Here is a 27,771-nt window from a genome sequence, read left to right as displayed (position 1 = left end):
CCAAGAGAGAAGTACTTTAAATAATAATACAAAAAATTTATAAAATACGCATTAACTACGCGTAAATTAGATACTTTTAAGATATACTACTCGCGAATTAAGTGCTTCCCCCTTTAAGCGAAAATCCACCCCTGAGGCTGGTGACGCCAAGAGAGAAGTACTTTAAATAATAATACAAAAAATTTATAAAATACCCATTAACTACGCGTAAATTAGGTGCTTTTAAGATATACTACTCGCGAATTAAGTGCTTCCCCCCTTAGGCGAAAATCCACCCCTGAAGCTGGTGACGCCAAGAGAGAAGTACTTAATAATAATACAAAAAATTGATAAAATACGCATTAACTACGCGTAAATTAGGTGCTTTTAAGATATACTACTCGCGAGTTAAGTGCTCCCCCCCCCCTTAGGTGAAAATCAACCACCACAGTAGGTTCTTCATACTAGCTTTCAAAATTAATATAAAAATGTTTTCGCCTGTAAAATCTCAAGTAATAAGATGTTTTAGAAGTCTATCACTGCCGAATTAAGGTATTTATATATTATCTTACAAATTAAGTGTTTCAATCCTGAGTCGAAAATCTCATGTCTTGATCTAGATAAGTTCTGAACGCCAGTTTAATTCTTTATTAATATTTTCAGGGATTTAATATATAGGGTTTTATAATAAGCAATGATAAATTTTTAAATATCCTTTATCCCATTTTTAACATACATTATTAAATGTGGAGAGAATTTTTTTTTGGTTATTTAATTTTTTAGTTGATTTGGCCGTGTCATCATATTCTACCCAGGTTCCTTGCTTGTAACATATGGCAGTGTAATGCCCTATAATTTCGTCATTACTTCTGCGGGTGGTAATTGCTGGCAATTTCATTGCCACTATGCCATGGAGCTTGTATTCATAATTTGTTATTGACAACAATAACGTCGTTGGTAATCTTTTGAGCAATATTTCACTATTCTCCAATTCATCGCTGTATATTTCAAATAATATATACTCGCCTAGATATGTGAAAAAAATTGGTTTTAAGTTTAAATGAATAACTTTCTATTATAGGAATAACTACTCTTTCTATTATAGGAACTACTTTCTATTATAGGAATAAGTACAATTCAATGTGTTCTTTTAGTTAAAATTTAATAGTAAATTGATTGGTGTTAATAGAATTATAAAAGTACTAGTGGAATTTACAGATACACACATTTTGATGATAATGTTTTAACTTCTATTTAATGATTTATTACCTTGTAAGCTTAGTTCTTTTGTCACGAATCCAGCACATCCTGCGGTTTCACATTTTCTTTGAGAATGTAAGCAAATATCTTCTACGATTTCCTCATTAAAAGATTTGTGCAGTAATGATGCCAATCGTATAGATAGTACCGCGAATGTGCGTTGCTTATTGGTGCAAATTTGATCACATATATTTCGCTCTATAAACGTGGGGTTGTAATTCTTTAAAATTTGGCGACTAATATGCCCAATTGTTGTATTGCACAACAGTGACAAACAGCCTAATTTTGGTTCAGTCTTTTCCAATATTTCACATAGAATATCGCACCTTTGCTTATATGTTGATTTGTTGATGCCTTTCTTGTTCACGTACATCACCATTTTAAAGAAATTATTGCATTGATGACTGGCAAGTTCATCAGCGAATTTTTTATAATCAAATGATGCGCACAAGAACAGTTGGAAAAAGCTATCAAAACTGCACGTGTTTTGCAACGTTATCACCACCTGCTTATTTTTTACGCCTTTCAGCTGCACATCTCCGCCATTTTTTATAATGAGTACGTCTATAAATTTTGAATGCAACAGAAGTGCATTCTGTGCATAACTATTTTGCAGATATGTACCTTTCGGCTTATTTGATTTTTGTGCAGCTGAAATTTGACCACCCCAATCTTCAAAATCTTGTGAGGCGATAACGTCATTCACATTTTCTTGAGTATGGCATTGCAAGCACAAACGCTTCTGACCATAGCCCTCATTTTCACCATCAACAGGCAATGAACAGAAATCCAATGCATGGACAGGCTTTCCACATACCTATAGTAAAATATAATACAAATATATCATTCTTACATTTTATCACCTTATATAGGCATAGTATATATATAAATTTGTACACTAAATGAATTGAGTACATAAAATCCAGTATGAAACTAATGTAACTGATGTCCCTCGCATTGCCTCATACTAAGTTTTTAGTTATTACTTTATATAAAGATACAAATATTATGAACATACAAATAAAAATGTCAATAATGTTTTGATCTTTTACATCAGTAATAATTATGAAACATTTAGGTTAATTAAAAAATACTTTAACTTCATTAAAAATACGTATAATACCAGTGAACAATTTGCGTTTACCTGCCAAAATATTTTGGAGGTTTAAGTAATTTTATTCTCTCATATTTTATTTTATTTTGAGAATATTTCTTTTGATATCATACTAACGAGACAATTTCTTTGGACTAACAAGCCAATTACTCAAAAATTTTTTTGTAAATTAAGGAATGAATTAAAGTATTGTATGAAAAATAATAAAAAATAAAAAATAATTTAAAGATAAAACTATACAGGCTTTGTAATACTAATTATTATATTTGATTTCTTTATTTATGATACTTGGTTTTTCCAATACTTATATATTGTTTGTTATAAGGTTTTTGGAAGGTGACATTGTCATTTTAAGCAATATTACATATGTAGTTTTAATACATATCGTGCACGTATGAGCGCCTCCAGGCTCGTTTCCTTTTGAGCAAAAAGGGCATGCTGGTAGAGAATTCTTTTCAAAATCTACACATTCGTTTTCAGGCTGACAATCACCACTGTTATCTGATATTTCTAATACCTCTTTATCAGGCTCGGGTAGTAACTAGTTAAAAAGTTAAACAAAAAGTTAAAAAGTGAATAACTTTTAGCTGATTGTCAGGATTGAAACACTTAATTTGTAAGATAATATATAAATACTTTAATTCGGCAGTGATAGACTTCTAAAACATCTTATTACTTGAGATTTTACAGGCAAAAACATTTTTATATTAATTTTGAAAGCTAGTATGAAGAACCTACTGTGGTGGTTGATTTTCACCTAAGGGGGGGGGAGCACTTAACTCGCGAGTAGTATATCTTAAAAGCACCTAATTTATGCGTAGTTAATGCGTATTTTATAAATTTTTTATTATTATTATTTAAAGTACTTCTCGCTTGGCGTCACCAGCCCCAGGGGTGGATTTTCGCTTAAGGGAGGAAGCACTTAATTCGCGAGTAGCATATCTTAAAAGCACCTAATTTACGCGTAGTTAATGCGTATTTTATAAGTTTTTTGTATCATTATTGAAAGTACTTCTCTCTTGGCGTCACCAGCCTCAGGGGTGGATTTTCGCTTAAGGGGGGAAGCACTTAATTCGCGAGTAGTATATCTTAAAAGCACCTAATTTACGTGTAGTTAATGCGTATTTTATAAATTTTTTGTATTATTATTTAAAGTACTTCTCTCTTGGCGTCACCAGCCCCAGGGGTGGATTTTCGCCTAAGGGGGGAAGCACTTAATTCTCTGCTAGTATATTTATAAAACACTTAATTTATACTTATTTTCTGTGTATCAATTAGTTTTTTATTTCAATTATTTATAGCACTTTTCTCTTGATTCCAATACTGTTAAGGACTGTTTTTGGGCGAAGGGGTGGAGATACGTCACCGCGAGTTTTGTCGTTTGAAAGTACCTAAAAAGCACCTAATTTAACCCTTTTTATTTATTTTGGGCTCTTGCTTCAATGATATTCGTTGGGTGTGTTGCTAGCTTACGTCAAGCTGGCAGTACAACCTTATAATTTAAATTTCCAGAAAATAAGAAGAGCACCTAATTAGCACCTAAAAAGCACCTAATTCTCATGCTGTTGTTTTTCTTTTTTAACAACTTTGTTCTGCTAGCTTGATAGACGTCCGAGACTGCGTCATAATATCCCTGATAGCCACCTGTCTGTGTTGTTGCTGTAATGTTGCCGAAAACAAAGGGCATTTGTTTTCAGCAAATTTAGAACAAGGTGTGTGCCTCATTTGCCTTTGATTTGACATCACACGAATTCAGCACGTTTTGCTGCCAATATGCTGCGTGTTTGCTGTCAACGGTTTATCGTTATACATAAAGAGCAACATGAGAGCAAGTTGCCAACAACATGTGCTGAGTCATAAATTTCAGCAAAAATTCAACAACATGTCGAAAACGGTTAAATATATGTTTTGTACTTTTATTTATTTCAAATATATAAAAAATAAATAAGTTAATTCTTCTTTCTGCTGAATTGTCACTACCCTGCAAAAAATGTGCGATAAAACCGATTAAAAAAAAGTAATCCGAATCGATCGAGATTTTTACACCAAAAATACGGTATTAAGACCGATTGAAAATAAGATCGGAATCCAGATAGATTTATTAAAACAGAATACATTAATGTAAACGTAATAAATGTTTAGTTTACAAAAAACTATTTCTTGTATCCTTTTCATTAAAAAGAATTAAATTTAAATTAAATATTTAATTTATGTACAAGAATAAATAACAATACAAATTGTTATTTGCATATAAAAATATAAAATGTTATGTGACCAATGTTCCACACACACGTCACGTTTGAAAAGAATGAGAGCGAGTATTCGTCTCGAGCTTACAACAAGTAAGTTCTAAAAGCTTACGTTAGTATGAGCTGGGGTGTCCGCCGCGGTGGCACCTAGATATAACGACTGTGGCCGCCCTCGACTCACGAGAAAATCTGCCGCGGCGTGGCCGCCTAGCGGTGACGCCAGCACTCATTTGTTAAATCCATTTCAATCTGATCTGATAGCCAAGTAAATAATTAATTTACTCCTGTTTATTTATTACATTACACACGCTCGCGCAAACACACAATTACATACGCACAGGCGCGCACATACACACAAATCATTTTCGACATTTTATTTAGCTACAAGACAATAATTAATATATTTAATGTTTTTAACAAATACACGACAAAAGCACAGCATCATTATCTTTTTTTATTACCGTCACGTTGCTCTTATGTTGTTGAAAATGATTGATAAAGCAAAATGTTTTCCACGAATAGAAGTCATTTTGTTGGTAACAGAATAAGCAACAGTTGCTCTCCGTTTGCTTTGAATCTGCTGACATAAAATGTCTTAAATCTGCTCTCATGTTGTTGAATATGTAGGACTATGCGTTACGTTTTCAGCAAATACACAGCAACTAGTCGAAAATTCATGCTCAGCATTAAGTTGCCTGATTTTGCAAAACATGCATGGCTATCAGGGATGTTTAAAAAAATGCAGCAAAAAATGCAGCACAACTTATTGACATAAAAAAAACAGAAATCGAGCTTTGTGTGTTGGTACAATAAAACGACAAAAATAAGCAAAACTTACACGTACCAAATAGCGTCACATTCAGTAGGCAAAATGTTGTTAAAAAATTATTATAATAACTGTGACATTATGACAACAAAAACGTGGCAAAGATGCAGCTCGATCTGTCTCATTAAGTACTGACAGCAAAAATGTAACACGGCGTGCCGTCATGACGTGACGGCAAAAACACGGCAAGTATGAAACGCGATCTGCTTTATCAGCTATTGACGGCAAAATCGCAGCAGAAATTAAGCACAGTGTGCCGTCGCGACATGACAGCTAAAACGTGGCAAATATAGAATACGAATTGATTAATCGTAATTTTGGATTGCAATGGATTTAACCAATGAGTACTGGCGTCACCGCTAGGCGGCCACGCCGCGGGGATCTTCTCGTGAGTCGAGTGCGGCCACATGCGTTATATCTAAGCGCCACCGTGGCCGACACCCCAGTTGATACTGCAGTGAGAAATACTTTTAGGAGCTGCTTGTTGTAACTTTGAGACGAATTCTCGCTTATTTTTTTCAAACGTGACGTGTGTGTAGAACGCTGTTGCACATAAAATTTTATATTTTTACATGTAAATAACAATTTGTATTGTTATTTCATCTTGTACATAAATTAAATGTTTAAATCAAGTTTAATCTTTTTTAATGAAAAGAAACAAGAAATTTTTTTTTTGTAAACTAAACATTTATTACGTTTACAATGTATTCTGTTTTAATAAATCTACTGGATTTGATCTTATTTTCGATTGGTGTTAATACCGTATTTTTGGTGTAGAAATCCCGATCGATTCGGTTTATTTTTATTTTTTTTTAAGGGGGTCATCCCGTGTGAAGGCTTCAAAAAATCGATTTTTTTTGCATAAATCTAATCTAGAGCATACATAGAATATACTGGCAAAGTAATTTTCCGAAATTTGAAGTGATTGAAAAGTTACAGCAGTGAGTAGGTAAAGTGTGACAGCAAGACATTCAATGGCATTTTAAAAGCTGAGTCTTATGGTAATGACTCTCCTGTTATTAAAAAAGAGTGTGTTGGGCATGTTGAGAAACGGATGAGAACACGACTCCGAAATGTTAAAAAGAATAATAAAGGTATTGGTGGCAAAGGTCAGGGCAAGCTGACGGACAAGCTAATTATTGAATTGACAAAATTTTATGGCTTAGCCATTCGTCGCTATCCCGATTCATTAGAAGAAATGAACAAAGAAGTTTGGGTCACATTCTACCACAAATGCTTTACCGATGAAAATCCTCAGCACCAGAACTGTCCAGCAAGCGAAGGTAGCTGGTGTAAATGGCGACAGGTTGAAGCTAAGAGCACGCTCGACCAATTCCACCACGAGAAGGCCCCTTATCCAAGGAAGTACAAACAGTAGTTAAATCTATCTATGAAGATTTATCCAAGGACAATCTTTTGACCCGATGTTTAGGAGCAGAGACGCAGAATAATAATGAGTCGTTAAATTCACTCATTTGTACGTTCGCTCCAAAACATCTACATTCAGGCGCTCAGATAGTTCAAATTGCAACTTTTTTAGCCGTCGTCATCTTTAATGAAGGCTTCCAAGGCATTATTAAGATAATGCATACGCTGGGCTGTTCAATTGGACGATCAGCGCACGCTTATGTAGAGCGCCGCGACGAAGCCCGGATCAGCCGTTCCGAGCAGCGCATGAGCAACGCGGCAAGCGTAGCTAGAATTTCAGGAAGGAGCCAGGAAGGAGCAGTCGGTCTTACAAAATTTTCAAGAAGAAGAGGAAGGGATACTCTATGCACCAGGAATAGCAGATTAGTGGTAAGCAAAAATTTTATGATGTAATTCACACGTAAACTTTTAACGCGTTTTTCTCAAAACTGGATTTTTTTAACTGGTGCCCACGATTTTTCGAAAACGGTTTAATAGATTTAAATAAAATTTTAATGGTAGATTCAGCACATGTGTGGCTATCGTGGGAACTAGAATTTTTAAAAAATATTGAACCGTTTTCTGTCCACATAAAAAAATAGTCGCAAAAAATAATGCTATTTTGAGTTATAATTTTTAAAAGCATGTTGTTACGTCTGGCGAGAAAATTTTTATTTTTCCGCGCCATCCGTACTAATAATAACCCAATCAGAATCCGGAAACATCCACCGATCAATTAGATAAATCCCGCATCAGTCGATATCGCTCGATTTCAAATCTCATACGGCTTGGCTACATCGTGCCGCCCCCTCGACGCGCAACACCCGCGAGCATCCATCGGCGCGAGACAAACATCGTGCGCGCCGACCCCTCGACTCGCGACCCCTCTGATACCGCCAAGCTCCGCGCGTTGGAATTCTATTCATCTTTCCAATTTAATACGAAATATTAAGAATGGCAAATTTATTATTATCTAAGCGTGATCCACTCATGGACGCTTCCCACTGCTGCGCCATGCAACTCAGATTGAAACAACTCTAAAATCACGGCCAATAAAAATGCCAAATAATTTTGAATCAGTTAATCTCCTACGAACGATAATTAAACCTTAACTTTTTATACGTAAAACTATTGCATGTGCTTGGCGCTATCGCCTCGCACACTCTCAATTCTAATATACTACTGTGTCCAAAAAGTAAGGTGACATTGCATTTATTTCGAAAATTCTTTATTTATTCTTGCAAATCAATTTCGTCCCCTTCAAAGTAATCCCCCCCTGATATAATACACTTATTCCAACGGATTTTCCAATCTTCGAAATAGTTGTAATAATCGATTTCAGGAATGGCCTTTAGCTCCTTCTTCGCAGCGGCTTGAATCTCTTCTATCGACTCCGGTGTCCCCGGAGCGGCCGCTTGAGTTTGCTGAATAGCCAGAAGTCGCATGGAGCCAAATCAGGTGAATACGGTGGTTGTGGAACGATATTAGTCGAGTTTTTGGTTTAAAAATCACGAATAATCAGCGCAGTGTGTGACGGCAAAAAACGAGAAATTCACTTTTAGCAGCTCAAACAATGCGTATCTCAAACACTAATGGATATTTTGACGTGTTACTTCTCTTGGATGTCAAAGACAGTCCTACCAACCTAAAAAAAATTTTATTCCTCCAAATCCGTGCGCGCGGGAGATTTAAAATGCAATGTCACCTTACTTTTTGGACACAGTAGTACATTCTATTAAATTCTATTAATTTTCTGAGCACTGGATTTCGGGGCTTGGTATGCGGTGCCCCCGCGAGTCGCGGCCCCCGGAGAAGTCTACAAGCGCTCGCGCGATATAGACGCAAGCCGCGCGGTCGCGGAACGGGGCGGGCTTCTAAGGGCCACACGTTACGAAAAACTATAGCTCCGAATTTTCCGCGAACCTGAGGAATCGTCCCGCGACACCTCTTGCCCATATCCTTGCCTATATAAGGAGCGAAATCGGAGCTCGAAATTCAGATCAGTCTTGTTGGTCGAGTGAGATTCGCTGCCATCGGCGACCACCAACGTTCAGACCTCCAGGTACGATCTCAGCGACGGGAGGGTTTTACTCCTGACGAAGACGTTGGTCTTCGGGGTGGCCCCGGTCGGATTGCCTCTTTCCTCTCTCTCCTTTCCACCAGAGATCCTGAGGGTTGAACCTCACCTAGCACTAGCTAGAGTGTGGCCTCACTCGTTTCTCTGCCTCCCTCCCTTTCTTCCGAGCGTTGGAGAAGACTCGCGAAAGCGACTCTCCAACGTCTCCTCTCTCTCTCCCTCCTACGGCGTCGAAGAAGACTCGCTAACGCGACTCTTCGACGCAATCCTGCTTCTCTTCCCAACCCGTCGAGGAAGATTCACTAGCGCGACTCCTCGACGCTTTCACCGTCCCCTCTTCTTCCCGTATAATTCCCACCTTTAAGGGAGGCGTTCTAACGGGTGACCACTCCGACCAAGCGGATTCGTCACTCGTAACAAATACTCGATCACTAATTTATTTTTCTAAATCTCGTAGATCTTTTATACTGAGCTCTCTCTCTCTCTCTCGCGTTAAAGTCGTCCATTCGGAAGATCGGTAAGTTACCCGCTCATTTACGCATTCACGTGGCAATCCTTCTCCCATATTAATTCTACAATGTCTCGCTTGAAGCACGCATGGGCAAACGTAGGGCACACCGCGCGTATGCCGGCGGCAGAAAGCGCTTCTTTCGCGAGATGATGCGGAAACTCCACGCATTCGGGGATTTCGACCCATCGGCGTTTCCGCCCCCGCGCCTAAGCCCCCTACCCTCACCGGTGGAGGTAGAGGAGGCGTTAACCACCCACCTCCACACAACCACGGACTTAGGCGAGAGTGAACCTCCGGAGGAGGCAACTGTTAACTCCTCCGGCGTTGGGCCCAGCAACACAGAGACCTCGCGACCAGGTCCAGCGGCAACTCGGGATAAAAACCCCTCTAACCTTGAGAGGCGGCTCCCAGCACGGGGAATTGATTTCGCTCCAGCGCGCATAGCGACTCGGCCCTTGCCCCTGTCTATCTCCGCCAGAGAACCGACCCAGTATCCAGCAGCAACTTCCCGAAGACTACCGACTATCGTGAGGGACGTGAAAGTAAAGCTAATCATAACTAGGGATCGGCACGGGAACGTCCGTCTTACCTGTAGCCCCCATATGTAATCTCCTACTATTCTGTAATTGCGAAAATACATAATCAGTTTAACCATTACACGCTCTGTCATTCATTTAATCCCACGCCAAGCTCGAGCACGCACGCTACTCCTCCAGTAGCGTTAATAAAACGCTACTACATTTTCTAAATCTACTAATAATATATCTTCCTACAATACCTCCTATTTCCCATACAAGGAATTTGTCGCGTATCCGGCCGTGTTATCATACGATTCGGAGCCGCGACTGGTGACAGCTGCCTTAACACCAAAACTAACCAATGAACCAGATCTACGTCCCGGGATCGCAACCTTCGCGAATCCGCGGACGCAACAATGTGAAAAATTGAATTTTTAATATTTTCAAAAAATCCTAGTTTCCACGATAACCATTCACCTATAGATTAAAATGCAATTTGATTTTTTGATTTCAGATAAACCAGTCTGCCGGAATCGTGGGCACCGTTTGTCTGCTCTTTTTTTACATGGGTGCCATTCCAGTGATGTAACTCGCCATCGACGCCATATTTTTAAATAAACAAATTTACACATATAGTTTAAAATGTAATAAATATATATTAAAAATTTAGAAGCTCTGTATTTTTTCATTTTGCCGCACAAAAAAGCAAAAAAAACTTAAAAAAACGGTCGTCACACGGGATGACCTCTTTAATCGGTTTTAATCGCATATTTTCGGCAGGGCTATATCTGCCGCGTTTTAGCTGTCATGTCGTGACGGCACACTGTGCTCGATTTCTGCAGCAGTTTTGCCGTTAACAGCTGATAAAGCAGATCGCGTTTCATATCTGCCGCGTTTTCGCCGTCACGCCATGACGGCACGCCGTGCTCGAATTTTGCTCTATTTTTGCTCTGAGTACTTAATGAGACATATTGTGCTGCATCTTTGCCGTGGTTCTGCTTTTATAACGCGACAATATTTAATACTGTATTTCTGTTGTCTTTCTGCTGTCAGTTCCTAATATTGCAGACTGTGCTCGATATTTGCTATGTATTTGTTGACACGACGTTGCAACAGATAATGCTCGATTATTGCTGCGTTTCTATCGTCGTTCTATGTTGACAAATTGTGCCGTTAGAAACTATCGAGAGGGAATTCACAACCAAAAATTTTGTACACTAATGCCGATTTTTGGCATTGCTGTAAAACACTGCCGACATTTTCGTACACTGCCGACAATGCTTATTGTTAGCCAATGCCTACAATGACGTCAATCCTATATTAAAATTAAGGCAATGCCATGCAATTATGAACACTACCGCGTACTGCCCATTATCATATGTCAATGCCTGCACAAGAATTCTAAAGCTTTCCCGAAGTATTCTACACAATTATACAAAAAACTTTCAAAAATTTTATTTACGAACTGTATCTATACATTTTAATGTAATTGCACATTATTATGTGATGTTTTATGCATATAACTTCAAACAATGGAACGCTAAAAATAATAATAAAAATAATCAAAATAATGACCTTGATATTGAATTTGTTTGTAATCAAAATAAATTTTAAACATTCTTCTTTAAAAATTTTATACAGTTTACTGTAATTGCACATTATTATGTGATGTCTTATACATAGGTAAACCTAACTTCAAACAATAGAATACTAAAATTTTTCCGAAGGTTCACCGGATGATAAAGTTTCGGTTGTCGGACATGCATTCTCTAAAATATAAAATCAAAATTGAAAAAAAAGATGCTTCTCAAAAACATCGCATAATTTTTTGCGTATTTTATAGCGAACTAGTTAAAGAGTCTTAGCGGTGATAGGGTGCTGGCACACGAGCGGTTTGTGTTACGCGGCAGAGTGTTCTTTCTCTCTCTATCTTACACGGTGTCTCTTTGGAGAGAGAGAGAGAGAGAGAGAGAGAGAGAGAGAGAGAGAGAGAGAGAGAGAGTATTCTGCCGCGCGGCACAAACCGCTCGTGCGCCCTTAGTTATGGGGTCAAGAATTTAGGGAGGGTTTCGATAGCGCACATCCCGATAACCCACCAACCAATCATCTTGACTTACCTAACCCAACCTACGGAAAATCTCTAGGCATCTGTGAGTGGTTTGTGTGCGGAGTGCGCACGATTGGACACCACCACTCACAGCGGCCAATGCCTAGAGTTGGTTTGGTTAGATAAGTCAAGATGATTGGTTGGTGTCCAATTGTGCTGTGTCCAAAAGAGTGTCACCCTTTGTGTGCTATCGGGATGTGCGCCATCGGGATCCGCCGAAGAATTTAACCTATCACCTACACTGTTAAGATGAGCAAATTATACTTACCCATATTAATTTTATTAACCGAACTACTTTAAATCCACTATTAGGCACGAAAATTTGCTAACTATACACATAAAAGTCCGTTATTGTTTTGACTGTACACCCAAGGACTTTGATTCTGTTCATGGGGAAATTTTCCAAACTAAGAAGTCGCTATTTTTTTACATACTTACAGTTCATGATTAACGTAACGACCAATAAGCTCTAGTCGTTTCATTAACCATGAACTGCGAGTATGTAGAAAGTGATGACTTCTCAGTTTGGAAAATTTCCCCATGGACAGAATCAAAGTCCTTGGGTGTATGTTGCTGCAAACGAGGGCTGCCGTTTGTCATCACTACATGCCGTATGCGCATACTCAGGAATAAGCGGGAATAAGAGTAGGGGGCGTCTACACTGCCGTACTGCCGAGCCAATGCCGGATAAAATTCAGACACTGCCTTAGCAATGCTATGCAATACTTTGACTATATAAATATGGACTGCTAGTTGGCTCTTTTAGGCTGTAAGAAACATCTACAGCGCCTCCATCTCCTAAGTGACGATTTCCAGTATAAAATAACATATGGTGTGGTGTGTGGTTTTTATACGCGACAGTAATAAACATTTGTGCAATATTCAAAAATTGATACCTATAAAATAGTAACTATTTGTGAAAAAATTTTTAATTTTTTAAAATTAGAAAATAAATTTAAAATGAGAAATATAATCCCTACAATGATTCAAGAAACATTAAGAAATGTAAGATTAGATAAATTATTAATTAACTTTGACACACATATTAAAGATCTAGAAATATTAGAGAATCATAAATATGTAAAAATAAAATTAATTATTACGTATTATTTGAACGTTAAATTAGCTTATGAAGGTAAAATAATTACGTTGAATAAACACAAAGACTTCGTAAGACGTAATTTAATTAAAACTGTTATTTTCAGCGGGCAATCAAGAGGCGCGGTCGCGTCTCGTGCCAATTAAAAAAAAAAAGCGAGAAAGACCGACGCCTCTTTTACGCGAGTCAGCGAGTTCAAGCATAACGAGATTATCAGATCTCAGCAACGGCTGAACCGACCAAATTCAAAGTCGTCTCATTCGATAGCTTGGGAAAAATTGCATATATAAAAGTGTTTTTATTTTTTCTCTCCGTGCCGTACAAGCGGAGATATCGCGATGCAAATTCTAATCTCTATATTTTTCTGTAAGATACGTCTCCTTGGTCGTCGCCCTCAGGAATTCTCCCTTTTACATTTTCGACACAGTGACCTTGTTTACACCGAGCACTTGATACGCGTACTAACTAGTAATTTTCTATTAAAATGTCTTGATTTCGGCAATAAATTTAAAAAATAGTATATTAAGTTGGTACAATATGAATCAAGATAATTAAATATATGTATTATGTATACATGCTTTGTTGACAGTAAGATAAATTAATAGAAAATTACTAGTTAGTACGCGTATCAAGTGCTCGGTGTAAACAAGGTCAGTGTGGCGCTCGCTACTACACTGGCTGCGTTCAGCAGAATTCAGCAGCTGCTCAACGGTTTACTGCTGAGTTGCAACGTGTTGAGTGTTCTGCTGAACGCTTTAAAAATGTAAGCTAACGCATACGTAAACAATACGCTAAGTAGCTTAACCTTTACAAAATACGGCGTACAATAAAATATCAGAATTAGGTAAGATAAAATATTCTTTTAACTAAATCAAGTTAAAATTAATAGATTAAAAATTAATTTAGTTACGTTACATGAACAAATAACTTATAGTTAAAAGTTACATTAAAATTAAATTATGTTGAATTAAATGTTAATTTTGAAAAACTTTAAAAATAAAAAGAAAAGTTAAAGTTAATTAAAAGTTAATTTTAAATTAAAAGTTAATTTTTAAAAGTATTTTTAAAAATACGTAGTTTCCACTACGTTGTAAATAATATTGTTGTAAATAATAAGTATATTGTGCTTCGAACAGTAATGATGCACTGGACGCTGCCATTTTTCTAATCACGTTTTGCTTATAACTCAGCGTACTTTTAGTTCGCTGAAAATCATGGCGACCGCTGACTAAACAGAGGCTTGTTTTCTATTCCTGCACTAGACTGCACTGGAACGTTCCTTCTTGCTTTCGCTAACTTTGAAACATCTATCTATTTCATTTTAAGTGTACACTTATTTAGAGAGTTCAGGAACAGAAAACAAACGGCATGTTGAAAGGTTGGGTGCGTTTAGGACCGTCAGTAGATAATCATAAAACGGTTGCAAAACTGTTCTGCTGAACGCAGCCAGTGGCTGCGTTTAACAGACTCAACAGTTTAGTGAGCGCTTGCTGTTATTGGTGTATTCTTCTAAATCTAAAAGTCTGATTGGATGATCTAGAAGAATATCTCAACATGTTGAGTCTGCTGAACGTAGCCACTATCAGCATCTATGCGGTCACGTGATGCACCATGTGATGTGCATCCATAGACATAGGATCTATAGACCGAGCAATCGAGGAGTGGGGACGTGAAAAACTAGAAAGAGATAGCAAGCTTTGGACCACTATTCTGTCTTTGTCTAATGACGCGCGTGGGGAATCTTCACTTGTTTTTTTTTTTTATATTTTGACGTCTACAAACATAATAAAGAAACTGATAAATTTAACATTAATAAAACTAAGAATAAATGATTTATTTACTGAAAAGAAACATGCTTTTAATCAAGCTCCATTGATGGATCATTGAAATCAATTGATTTGTATTTTCTTAGAAAAGTTTTTCACTCTTTGTATACATCATTATGCTGCTTCTAAGAATAACAAAATTAGACAAATAAGATCTAAATTCACAAAACTCATTTTATTTAAAAATCAATAACATATATTATATATATAGATATATATAAAGATCAGCAGAGTTAATTTTTTTATTACTATTATGCCAGGTGCTTTAAATGTTTATTCAATACTTTATTGTTTAAATTTTAATACACAATTTTACATTATATATAATTTTGGCACTTTTTCCAATGCTTTTCAATTCCCCTTCATTCTTTTTTCACATTCACTTACATTTCCCTTTTCTTTTTCCCTAACCTTACCGAGAGTTTCGTTACCTTTACTGTACCCCCACGCGCGTCATTAGACAAAGACAAAATAGTGGTCCAAAGCAGGCTATCTCTTTCTAGTTTTTCACGCGAGAACTTTACCCCCACTCCTCGAATGCTCGGTCTATAGATCCTATGTCTATGTGTGCATCACGTGAACGCGATCATGATTACGCGTATGACAGGTTTCCTAACCTGTAACCTGAATCGTCAATAATATCTCGGTTTGCGGGGCAAACGACACATTATTCTGCCAAATTCTTTCGTGTGGTGCAAAAATGTGTTGAATAAGCCTATTATTAATGAATATGTGCAGTTAAAAATATATATTTTGCATTAACTAGAGTCAATATTATTATATATTATACTCCTACGAGTGCTACGTATAAAATTTTTCGAGTGTCATATGAAGATATGATTTACAAAGTGCACATGAATATGATAATGAAACAAGGTTAATTAGATCGGATGCACCTTATTAAATCTATTTTTATCTTGCTATCTTTCTCCAATGCATATTTACCTTTCTCAGTAAAAATGTAGTTTGCTTTCTCGGGTCTGCCTCTAAGTCATGCTTTTTTAATTCTAGCCTTAATGTAAATGTATATTTTTAATTGATGTTTGAAACAAGTATCAAATAATTGAATAAAGATATAAAAATGATTCCAATGCCTGGTGTACGTGTAATTTTACAAGTTGAGTCTCAGAGGCCTCAATGCTGCGTGTACTTTCTGGTTTCAGAAATTTGTAATTGGATGAATTAATAAGTAAGGTAAGTACATTTTGAATCCTGTTTATTAAAAAAGTTAATAAAGTAAGTGTAACTTTTACAATGTATATAGAGTTTACTAAAAACTAGTTAAAGTAATACATGATATTAAATATGCTCGCTGTGTTACAAAATGAATTATCTTTTATAAGAAAAAATATCTTTTATAAGACGCTCAGAAATATTATTAAATATCAGGTAACAGCGAGATTAACACATATTATTTATTTACAATTAATATTTATTTTGTAACAGCGAGCATATTTAATATCATGTATTATTTTAACTAGTTTAGTGAACTCAATATATATATTGTAAGAGCTACACTTAACTTTGTTAATTTTAATAAACAGGATTCAAAATGTACTTACCATACTTATTAATTAATCTAGTTACAAATTTCTAAAACCAGAGAGAATACGCAGCGTTGAGACTTCTGAGACTCAACTTGTAAAATTACACATATTTTTATATCTTTATTCAATCATTTGATACTTGTTTCAAACGTCAATTCATTCAAAATATACATTTACATTATGCTAGAGTTAAAAAAGTATGACTTAGAGGTAGACCTGAGAAAAAGCAAACCACATTTTTACTGGAAAAAATATGCATTGGAGAAAGATAGAAAGATAAAAATAAATTTAATAAGGCTCATGCAATCTAATTAGCTATGTTCCATTATCATATTCATATGCACTTTGTCAATCATATCTTATGATACTTGAAAAATTTTATACGTAGCGTTCGTAGGAGTATAATATAATATTGACTCTAGTTGATGCAAAATATATATTTTTAACTGCATATATTTATTAATAATACACTTATTCAACACGTTTTTGTACGAGACAAATGAATTCGGCTGAAAAAAATGCATAATATATAATCTTGTCTATACAAGAGACATATTATTTATTGTGGATGGGAGTTGAGGTTAATTATATTCACGTAAGCAGTTTTTGATTTGCTTGGAATATATATGTGTATATATATATATATATATATATATATATATATATATATATATATAATATATACACTACTCAAAAGAAAATAGGGAACACTTTCCAGACACCAAAAATTAGGCTATTTTCAAATGACTGTAACTCGGTGAAAAATCATCGTAGATAAAAAATAAAAAAAGCATTTTGAAGCTTGAAGATCCAACTTTAACGCTCTATCAGCAGATTTTCAAAATTCTTTTAACTTCCTTGTCTTATGCAGTAAAAAAGCACACCCTGTTTTGTTCCTTAAAATTTCGTATTTTTGACACTTTGCAGCTCGACCAACAAATTTTTTTCGAACAATTCAAGTAAAGCTTCATAAACCACAAAATTTTGCCTACAAAATGCTTTTTTTAAAATTTCTCTACGATTTTTTTTGACCGAGTTACGCTACTTTGAAGCTAAACCTGCATTTTTTACAAATGATATCCGTACTCCGTGAAAAATTATCGTAGACAAAAAATCAAAAAACAATTTTAAAGCTCGAAGTTCCAGCTTTAACATGCTGTTAATGGTTTTCAAAAATTTTCTCAATTTCTTAGTACTATGCCCCAAAAAGGATACACTGTTTTTTCCTTAAAATAACGTATTTTTAACAGCCTGTAGCACAATAAAAAAATTTTTCTCGACAAATCCAATGCAAGTGCCATAAAGTATGACATTTTCTCTACAAAATGCTTTTTTTAAAGTTTTCTCTACGATTTTTTTGACCGAGTTACAAGACTTTGAAGATATACATTTTTTACAGTACATTTTTCCGAAAAATGACGTCTACCGCCGACATTAGCATTACCCAATGTGCACCACGTGGAGGTTGTCGGTCGGATTTTTGCACATCGTGTGTGTGTGTGTGTGAGGTGTGTGTGTGTGTGTGTGTGTGTGTGTGTGTGTGTGTGTGTGTGTGTGTGTGTGTGTGTGTGTGTGTGTGTATGTATGTATGTATCACAGCAGAGATAAGGACCCCGCAGTTCGTCACTTCTGCAGTATTTAATGACTCCAAACCCTCTCTGCTGTGTGTGTATGCGCTCGCGCGCATGAGAGTTCAATAGTGTGTATTTCCTCCTCTCTGATCAATTACTGCTTGCAAGCGTTCTCGCATATTTATACATCTTGCAATACGATCTTGCGGAATGTTGTGCCAAATTTCCGTTAAAATTTCTCCCAATTCTTCTAAATTTCGCGGCTGTTCCTCGCGACGCCTTAATCGTCGTTCCATTTCATCCCAAATGTGCTCGATTGGATTTAAGTCCGGGCTATTGGCGGGATGATTTAACAGTCTAATTGCGTGTCGTTGAAAAAAACGTCGCGTTATATTCGCCGTATGAGGTCGAGCGTTGTCCTGCATAAAAATAAAGTTCCGACAGGTTCGATTTAATAGCAAAACGTGTGGTCGTAGAATATCGTTGATATAACGAACACCCGTCATTGCCGGAGGTGGCAGGATCACTAGATCACTTCGTCTTGTAAGTGATATACACCCCCACACCATCACGGAACCGCCGTTGTAGGATCGTATTGGCATAACGCAACGTCGATCATAGCGTTCATTTCGTCGACGCCAAGTACGTATACGAGCATCATTGCCATAAAGGCAAAAACATGATTCGTCGGAGAAATATACATTTCTCCAATCCTGTGAACTGTAAACATATAGTCGTCTTAGTCTAAAAAAATCTCTTTTTAGACAAAGATGACCATATGTAAACATTGCATGCTCAATACAATAAAATTTTGTTTAGTACGCCGGCGATTCTCGCAGTGTGATAAGCGACACGGAATTTTCAAAATGCCGCGTAGACATTTATCGGCCGTAGAAGTTGCACGCATAATTGCGCTTTTGCAACAAGGTTTTAGTATGCGTTATGTGGCGCAAGATATTGGTGCATCTGTGTCCGTAGTGAGTAGAGCTTGGTTACGATATCAAGACACGGGAAATTACACGAGACGTGAAGGTAGTGGTCGTTCTCGATTAACGACAAATAGACAAGATCGAGCCATTGTTCGTTATGCATTAGAAAGACGAATAATTACCGCAAGAAACATTCGTAATGACATTCATTTGCGCCATGTGTGCGAACAAACAATTCGCAACCGTTTGAGAGAAGCCGGTCTTCGTTCTCGTGTTCGTGCACAAGTACCAAGACTCACACTCGTACATCGCCAAGTACGTTATCAATTTGCGCGCGATCACATAAATTGGACCGCTAGGGATTGGAGAAATGTATATTTCTCCGACGAATCACGTTTTTGCCTTTATGGCAATGATGCTCGTATACGTACTTGGCGTCGACGAAATGAACGCTATGATCGACGTTGCGTTATGCCAATACGATCCTACAACGGCGGTTCCGTGATGGTGTGGGGGTGTATATCACTTACAAGACGAAGTGATCTAGTGATCCTGCCACCTCCGGCAATGACGGGTGTTCGTTATATCAACGATATTCTACGACCACACGTTTTGCTATTAAATCGAACCTGTCGGAACTTTATTTTTATGCAGGACAACGCTCGACCTCATACGGCGAATATAACGCGACGTTTTTTTCAACGACACGCAATTAGACTGTTAAATCATCCCGCCAATAGCCCGGACTTAAATCCAATCGAGCACATTTGGGATGAAATGGAACGACGATTAAGGCGTCGCGAGAAACAGCCGTGAAATTTAGAAGAATTGGGAGAAATTTTAACGGAAATTTGGCACAACATTCCGCAAGATCGTATTGCAAGATGTATAAATATGCGAGAACGCTTGCAAGCAGTAATTGATCAGAGAGGAGGAAATACACACTATTGAACTCTCATGCGCGCGAGCGCATACACACACAGCAGAGAGGGTTTGGAGTCATTATATACTGCAGAAGTGACGAACTGCGGGGTCCTTATCTCTGCTGTGATACATACACACACACACACACACACACACACACACACACACTCACACACACACACGATGTGCAAAAATCCGACCGACAACCTCCACGTGGTGCACATTGGGTAATGCTAATGTCGGCGGTAGACGTCATTTTTCGGAAAAATGTACTGTAAAAAATGTATATCTTCAAAGTCTTGTAACTCGGTCAAAAAAAATCGTAGAGAAAACTTTAAAAAAAGCATTTTGTAGAGAAAATGTCATACTTTATGGCACTTGCATTGGATTTGTCGAGAAAAATTTTTTTATTGAGCTACAGGCTGTTAAAAATACGTTATTTTAAGGAAAAAACAGTGTATCTTTTTTGGGGCATAGTACTAAGAAATTGAGAAAATTTTTGAAAACCATTAACAGCATGTTAAAGCTGGAACTTCGAGCTTTAAAATGGTTTTTTGATTTTTTGTCTACGATGATTTTTCACGGAGTACGGATATCATTTGTAAAAAATGCAGGTTTAGCTTCAAAGTAGCGTAACTCGGTCAAAAAAAATCGTAGAGAAATTTTAAAAAAAGCATTTTGTAGGCAAAATGTTGTAGTTTATGAAGCTTTACTTGAATTGTTCGAAAAAAATTTGTTGGTCGAGCTGCAAAGTGTCAAAAATACGAAATTTTAAGGAACAAAACAGGGTGTGCTTTTTTACTGCATAAGACAAGGAAGTTAAAAGAATTTTGAAAATCTGCTGATAGAGCGTTAAAGTTGGATCTTCAAGCTTCAAAATGCTTTTTTTATTTTTTATCTACGATGATTTTTCACCGAGTTACAGTCATTTGAAAATAGCCTAATTTTTGGTGTCTGGAAAGTGTTCCCTATTTTCTTTTGAGTAGTGTATATATATATAGCGTGCGTGCGTGCGTGTGTGTGTGTGTATGTGTGTACACACACACACATTATAATCTTACTTGTAAGTTGAAATCATGGCATCACAAAAAATAAATATATTGCTTAACACTATAAAAACGCGTGATATCAGTACAAAATTACCTTTTTAAAAAAGGTAAAAAAAAGATGCCAATTTATGTGTGTGCGCGCGCACCTTATCTATAATTTTTTTTAAAAACTCAAGCGGTATTTTTTTTAAAAACTCAAGTGGTATTTTTTAATTTAACCTAAATATATTTTTTCCAAAAAATGTATGAAATCTTTAAATTGCGCCAATTATAAAGAGAATATACTGCTGTTTGAAATAACTGTTGTACTACTTTTAACGAATAAAATGCAAGTGATAGTATATTTACTTTTTAAGTAAAACCCAAGTAGCGGTATCTTTACCTGATATTCTTTTTTAACTAAAATTCAAGTGATACTGTGTCTGTGTATTTTTATTGAAACATTTTTCTGTTCTAACCTAAGTGGATGTACTTAATTTAAAAAAGTTTCAATGAAATATGTAACATTTAATCTCAAAGAATTAAACAGAAATGAGAATGTTTTATTAAAATAAAAAATTTTTAAACTACAAAAAATTGGCGCTGCTAAATGTCTAACTATAATCTAAATAAAATGTTGTAAAACAGCAGCGCCAATTTTTGTAGTTTAAAAATTTTTTATTTTAATAAAACATTCTCATTTCTGTTTAATTCTTTGAGATTAAATGTTACGTATTTCATTGAAACTTTTTTAAATTAAGTACATCCACTTAGGTTAGAATAGAAAAATGTTGCAATAAAAATACACAGATACAGTATCACTTGAATTTTATTTGAAAAGGAATTAAAGATACCGCTACTTTTACTTAAAAAATAAATATACTATCACTTGCATTTTATTCGTTAAAAGTAGTACAACAGTTATTTCAAACAGCAATATATTCTCTTTATAATTGGCGCAATTTAAAGATTTCATACATTTTTTGGAAAAAATACATTTAGGTTGAATTAAAAAATAGTACCACTTGAGTTTTTAAAAAAAATTATAGATAAGGTGCGCGCGCACACACATAAATTGGCACCTTTTTTTGAAAAGGTAATTTTGTACTGTAATTTATACTGTACACTTTATTACCCAAAAATAACGGTTCTCTAATGAAGTTTTCTTTTATTTATATGACATCGCTTATTTGTTTTTATTTTTAATTACTTACTTTCCATTTTTTGCTTTATATGTTTTATTATGATATACAGGGTGTCAGGTAACTACCGCCCCTGGTTTCGTGGATTGATAGATCAAGTAAAACTGAGTAGAAAAGTCTTTTACCATTTTTTAATATTTGCCATAGTTAACAAAATAAAAATTAATAAAGTCTGCGAATAAGCTCGTATCAGCGCGCGCAAGGACCGCCCGCTGGTCGCCGAGACGTAGGCAGCCGCGGCTGTAGGCGTGGCGCGGTGCGTTGAGGAGGGAAAAGCAGCAGTAGGTGCGGCCTGCGAGCGGCGCGGCAAAGAGGAAGAAGGCTGCCCCTGCTGCCTACGTCTCAGCGATCGGTGGACGGTCCTTGCGCGCGGTGATACGCGCTTATTTGCAGATTTTATTATTTTTTATTTCATTAACTATGGCAAATATTAAAAAAATGATAAAGGACTTTTCTGCTCAGTTTTACTTGATCTATCAATCCACGAAACCAGAGGCGGTAGTTACCTGACACCCTGTATATATTAATTATATAATTTTTTTAAATATGTCTTTAATAATAAAATATATTTTATATTTATTTCCTTTTAATTTAGTAAAATTAATTCTTATTTTACAGAAATATAATCCCATATTTTGGAGTGAACGTATAAATTCAAAGCGATATATTGTATTCCGTCTCTTTCTTTTCTGATCTTCTTCTATTGCTGTCTTGCTTTTTTGTTTCACATTTCTGCCACTTAGGAGATGGAAGCGTTGCAGATCTTTCTTACACGAAAACATAGGAAGAGTGGTGGGTACTAGCAGTCCGTATTTATATAGTCAAAGATGCAATACCTCCTGCACTGCTACTGCCACAAGTTATTATTACCACTTCCTAACCACTGACGACAATGCCGTCAATATTATAGGTCACTGCTTACTTTTTTCAGTCCACTGCCGAAATTTTGTACACCAATGCCGACTGTGAATTTCCCCTCGGAAACTATGCTTAATGAGGAAGCAGCAGCTTGAAATCTGCTGTTAATTCGTGATCAAGTTTGTTGGCAAACTGACGGCAAGCTGCTGGCATTTTGCTATATGGGTAACAATAACGGTAACATCATTGCATTTTTACAGTAACAATAACGAATTTAATTGTCATTTTTATTGTTACATTAATTTTCTATCATCCTTACACCTAAAAGAAATATTAAAAATGTAACAAAAGTACTAAATAGGAGCGAGTGCGCTAAATCGAACTGTGTTCCAAATAGGATCATTTTGATTTAAATAAATACGGTTAAACAGATTAATAATGTAAAGTTCTTATAAAACATTAAATATGTGACAGCAGTTTGATAGTTCTTCTGACATAACATTCATAGAATAGATGCGCATATGTATTTTTAGTCATCGTGCAAAAATTTTTTTAAAAAAGGCGATGTAAATTATGTAAAGGTTGTTAAAATTTGAAAGGTAATTGATTTAAGATAATTAACTCAATCAGCACATAATATTTAAAAAATGTTTTTAAAAACATTTAAAAAACAGTTTTAAAAACATTTATAAAAACGTTAAAAATAATGGGTTAAGTGCCCTTTTTTCATTAAAAAAATGTTTATTTTAAATATTAAAAAAACATTTTTTAAACATTTAAAGAAAACGTTTACTAAATGTTAAAAAAACATTTTTTTAAACTAAGCATAAATGAGCAAAACAATATTAAAAAAAAACATTTTAAAAACTTTTGCAATAAAAAATTTTTTGTAAACGTGAAAATTAATGGATTTACGTCTTTTTTTTACATTAAACAAATTTTTTTAAATATTGAGGTTTCATCTTAAGCCTTTTTCTTCGGAAATTTCCACGCGATCATCCATCCAAGTCGCGTCCCCGGTGAACGTTGCTTGACATCTGTGATCGCTGCGAAACTGATCCCTCATGATTATCTGTAAATATTTTGTGATAATCATGTGCATCACTGATAGATCAGGTCAATATACGAGATGTGATCAAAAAGTAAGGTGACTTTTTAAATTTCGCGCGCTCTGTACACTCTAATTTCAAATTTTTTTTTTTGTGTTGGTACATTTCTCACGATCATATGTTCACAGTTTTGACTATATAGCATGTGTTGTTTTTATGTGAGAGGCATAAAAGTTAGACTCGTGTTTGCGTGCTCGGCGATTTTTTGCTGTTGAAAATAATGGAGCAGAAAGTTTGTATTAATTTTTGTGTAAAAAATGGTATTAAGTGTTCAAAAACTCTTGAAATGTTGACAGTGGCGTACGGTGAGTCAACTTTGAGCAAAAAAAATGTTTATAAATGGTATAAGTTATTCCAAGAGGGCCGAGAAAATGTTAACGATGAACCTCGCTCTGGACGCCCCAGCACGTCAAAAAGCGACGAAAATGTTTAGGAAGTGAAAGAAATTGTGTTGAAAAATCGTCGAATCACGATTAGAGAAATAGCTGATGATCTTAACATATCGTTTGGCTCATGCCAATCAATTTTAACGGATGTTTTGGGTATGACACGTATGTCAGCGAAATTCGTTCCAAAACTGCTTAATTTTGATCAGAAGCAGCGTCGCATGAACATCGCCAAGACATGTTGAACGACGTCAATGATGATCCTGATCTGCTCAAAAGGGTTATAACTGATGACGAAACATGGGTATATGGTTATGACGTCGAAACTAAAGCCCAATCATCCCAGTGGAAGAGCCCAGGAGAGCCAAGACCGAAAAAGGCACGCCAAGTTCGTTCGAATGTGAAGGTTTTGCTCACAGTTTTCTTTGATTACCATAGCGTTGTGCATCAAGAATTTCTACCACAATGTCGTACGGTAAACAAGGAGTATTACCTTGAGGTTATGCGGCGTTTGCGTGAATCAATAAGAAAAAAACGTCCGGAAGTGTGGAAAGAAAATTCATGGATTCTGCACCATGATAATGCACCTGCGCACACGTCGTTACTAGTGAGTACTTTTTTGGCCAAGAACAATACTATCATCATGCCTCAGCCATCAGACTTGGCCCCTTGCGACTTTTTCCTTTTCCCAAAATTGAAAAGGCCTATGAAAGGACGAAGATTTGCGACGATTGAGGAGATTAAGGCTGCATCGCTGGAGGAGCTCAAGGCAATACCCAAAAGTGCATTTCAGAAATGTTTTGATGACTGGAAAAAGCGCTGGCACAAATGCATTGTATCAGAGGGGGATTATTTTGAAGGGGATAACATAATTTTGGATGAATAAATGAATATTTTTTTATAAAAATGAAAAGTCACCTTACTTTTTGATCACACCTCGTATGTTATCGAAAAGAGAGTGAGACAGGGATGTCCGTTGAGCCCATGCATGTTCACACTATTGCTAGCGGATTTGGATGAGGAGTTAGAAAAGGGGGGATGGGGAGGAGTAAAGGTGAAGGGAAGAAAAATCTATTCCCTGGAGTTTGCGGATGATTTGGCGGTGGTGGCAGAGGATGAAGCAGGGATGAAAGGGTTAATAAAAACATTAGAAAGATATGTAGAACAGAAAAGATTAGAAGTAAATGTGGAGAAGACAAAAGTGATAAGGTGTAGAAGAGGGGGTGGGAGACAGAAAAAGATAATATGGAAATGGAAAGGAAATGAAATAGAGAAAGTGAAAAGGTATAAATATCTGGGGTATATGATGATGGCAAATGGGGGACAAAAAAAGCATATAGAGGAGAGAGTCAAAAAAGGAGCGGTGGTGATGAGAGAGGTATGGGGAATAAGAAAGAGGAAATTCGGAAAGGACTGGGCTAGAAGGCTGTGGTTATTTGATAGGTTGGTGTGGACGGTGGTTAGCTATGGTGCAGAAATTTGGGGGTGGAAAGAAAGGGAAGGGGTAGAGAGGATACAGGACAGGTATTTGAAATGGGTAATAGGGGGAAAGGTACACACCGGGTTATATGGTAAAGGAGAAGGTGCAGAGGGAAAAATTAAGAAGAAGGGCAGGAATGAGGGCATGGAGCTATGAAAAGAAACTGGGAGAAGGAGGAGGGGGGGAGTTAGCAAGGTTGTGTTGGGAGGAGATAAGAGGTAGAGCAAAGGAGGGAAAGGTGATGGAAAAATGGGAGGAAGAAAGAAGAGGTTTCTATGAAGAGAAGAACTGGAATATCAAAGAGATAGAAAGGTTGAGAGTAGAGGGAGGTTTAAGGGAGGAAGAGTTAGTAGCAAAAGAGAGGAGGCGGCAGGAAGAGGAAAGGTGGGAAAGAATTAGAAGCTCAAGGTTCAACAGATGGTATAACAGAGTGAAGGGGAAGGGAGTGCCGGAGTACTTGAAGAGGGATTGGAAGGAGGAAAGATGGAAAAGGATTGCAAAGTTTAGGTTAGGAGACGGTATGAGAGGAGGTAGATACTGGGAAGAGAAGGAAAAAAGAAAGTGTAGGATATGTGGATGGGGAGAGGAAACATGGGAACATATAGGGAGGAATGCACGGATTGGGGGACGGAAAAGGGATGGCAAGAGATGGTGGAAGAGGTTTTAGGTGAGAGGGGGGAGGGAGAGATTTGGATGAAGAAACTGGAGGAGATGAGGGAGGGAGGAGGGTGGCTGAGTATGAATAAGAGTGTGGAAGGAAGAGAGGAAAATACGGCGGAAACGGAGGTCCAGAGAATGAGTGTCGAGGTATAAATGGATGAGTGATCTTTCTCTCTCTCTCTCTCTCTCTCTCTCGTGCGTTGTAAAGGATGCGAGAAATAAAATGTCGAAACTATGGCTGTATTCCGATATTAACTGCCAGTACTGAAAATGTATAGTATATGTAATGTGAACTATAAATTTTCAGTACTGCCAGTAAAAACGGAACACAGCCTATGTAAGCAGAGTGGAGGTCCGCAGTGTACTCCGCAAGGAATAAAGTACCATTTATATATACCGGGTGTCCCAGACCACCCGTCCCACCCGATTTTTTCGTAAACGCGACATTTTAAAGAAAAATGTTTCAGACAAAAGTTGTAGGGTTTTAAAAGATCTATTTACTGATTTTATCAGTTTGACCTTGGATGGCGTCGCCAAGGTCAGATCAAAATAACATTAACTTTTTTAAATAGGACACCTCATTTTTGGTTCCAGAATCTAATAGCTGGTGTCAAGACCTTTCCAAAACACTATAAGAAAGTTTATTTTTGTTGAGTACTTTCCGAGTTGTGAGGCTTGAAAGTTACGGTGTACTGTAACCTTCAAGCGTCATAACTCGGAAAGTCCTTAACCAAAATAAACTTATTTATAGTGTTTTGGAAAGCTCTCGAAATCGACTACAAGAAAATGCAATGAAAAATATTAGCAGAGGACACCGACTTCGCCCATGGTATCACGTCGAATAATGCTTACTCTCTCGACCCAGCGTCGAGCGAGGAGGATGCACTATCGTAAAGCCCCCCACCACTTTCCGCCCGCACCCCGATCGTCGCCGCGCAGCCTAGACACACGTACGAGCGCGGCTCCGCGTGTGTGCGGCAGCCGAGCGCTAGCGTCGAGAGACACCATTTCTGCCGGTGCGTGTACCTATAGTCCTACGCGTAGAGTTTTGAAGATACCTAATTACCGAGATCTCTAACATTCGGTACAGCTCTATGATGCCGT

At 36.8% G+C, this 27,771-nt stretch overlaps 2 protein-coding genes and 1 pseudogene across 4 annotated transcripts in view; 2 read left to right on the top strand and 1 right to left on the bottom strand.

Moving 5' to 3' along the window:
• Positions 1 to 27,771, top strand: part of LOC105196680 (D-aspartate oxidase) — a 105,312-nt gene that overhangs the window by 50,995 nt on the left and 26,546 nt on the right. The gene's annotated exons all lie outside the window — the stretch shown is intronic.
• LOC120357584 lies at positions 407 to 2,953 on the bottom strand. 2 transcript variants are annotated; one of them, XM_039448396.1, is made up of 3 exons: positions 2,735 to 2,953; positions 1,249 to 2,056; positions 407 to 1,005 (listed from the first exon to the last, which is right to left on the bottom strand). In XM_039448396.1, exons 2-3 carry the CDS (start codon positions 1,616 to 1,618, stop codon positions 707 to 709), a joined length of 669 nt encoding a protein of 222 aa, XP_039304330.1. In that variant the 5' UTR covers positions 1,619 to 2,056; positions 2,735 to 2,953; the 3' UTR covers positions 407 to 706. The 2 variants fall into 2 exon arrangements, with proteins under 2 accessions (XP_039304330.1, XP_039304329.1); XM_039448395.1 differs by lacking the exon at positions 2,735 to 2,953 and having other exon boundaries at positions 1,249 to 2,120.
• LOC113005829 lies at positions 6,057 to 11,364 on the top strand (annotated as a pseudogene).

Source organism: Solenopsis invicta, chromosome 4 (assembly GCF_016802725.1).
Source record: "Solenopsis invicta isolate M01_SB chromosome 4, UNIL_Sinv_3.0, whole genome shotgun sequence".
Taxonomy (NCBI): Eukaryota; Metazoa; Arthropoda; class Insecta; order Hymenoptera; family Formicidae; genus Solenopsis; species Solenopsis invicta.
Note: the sequence above shows the minus strand (reverse complement) of the source record. Positions and strands in the feature narration are given on the sequence as shown.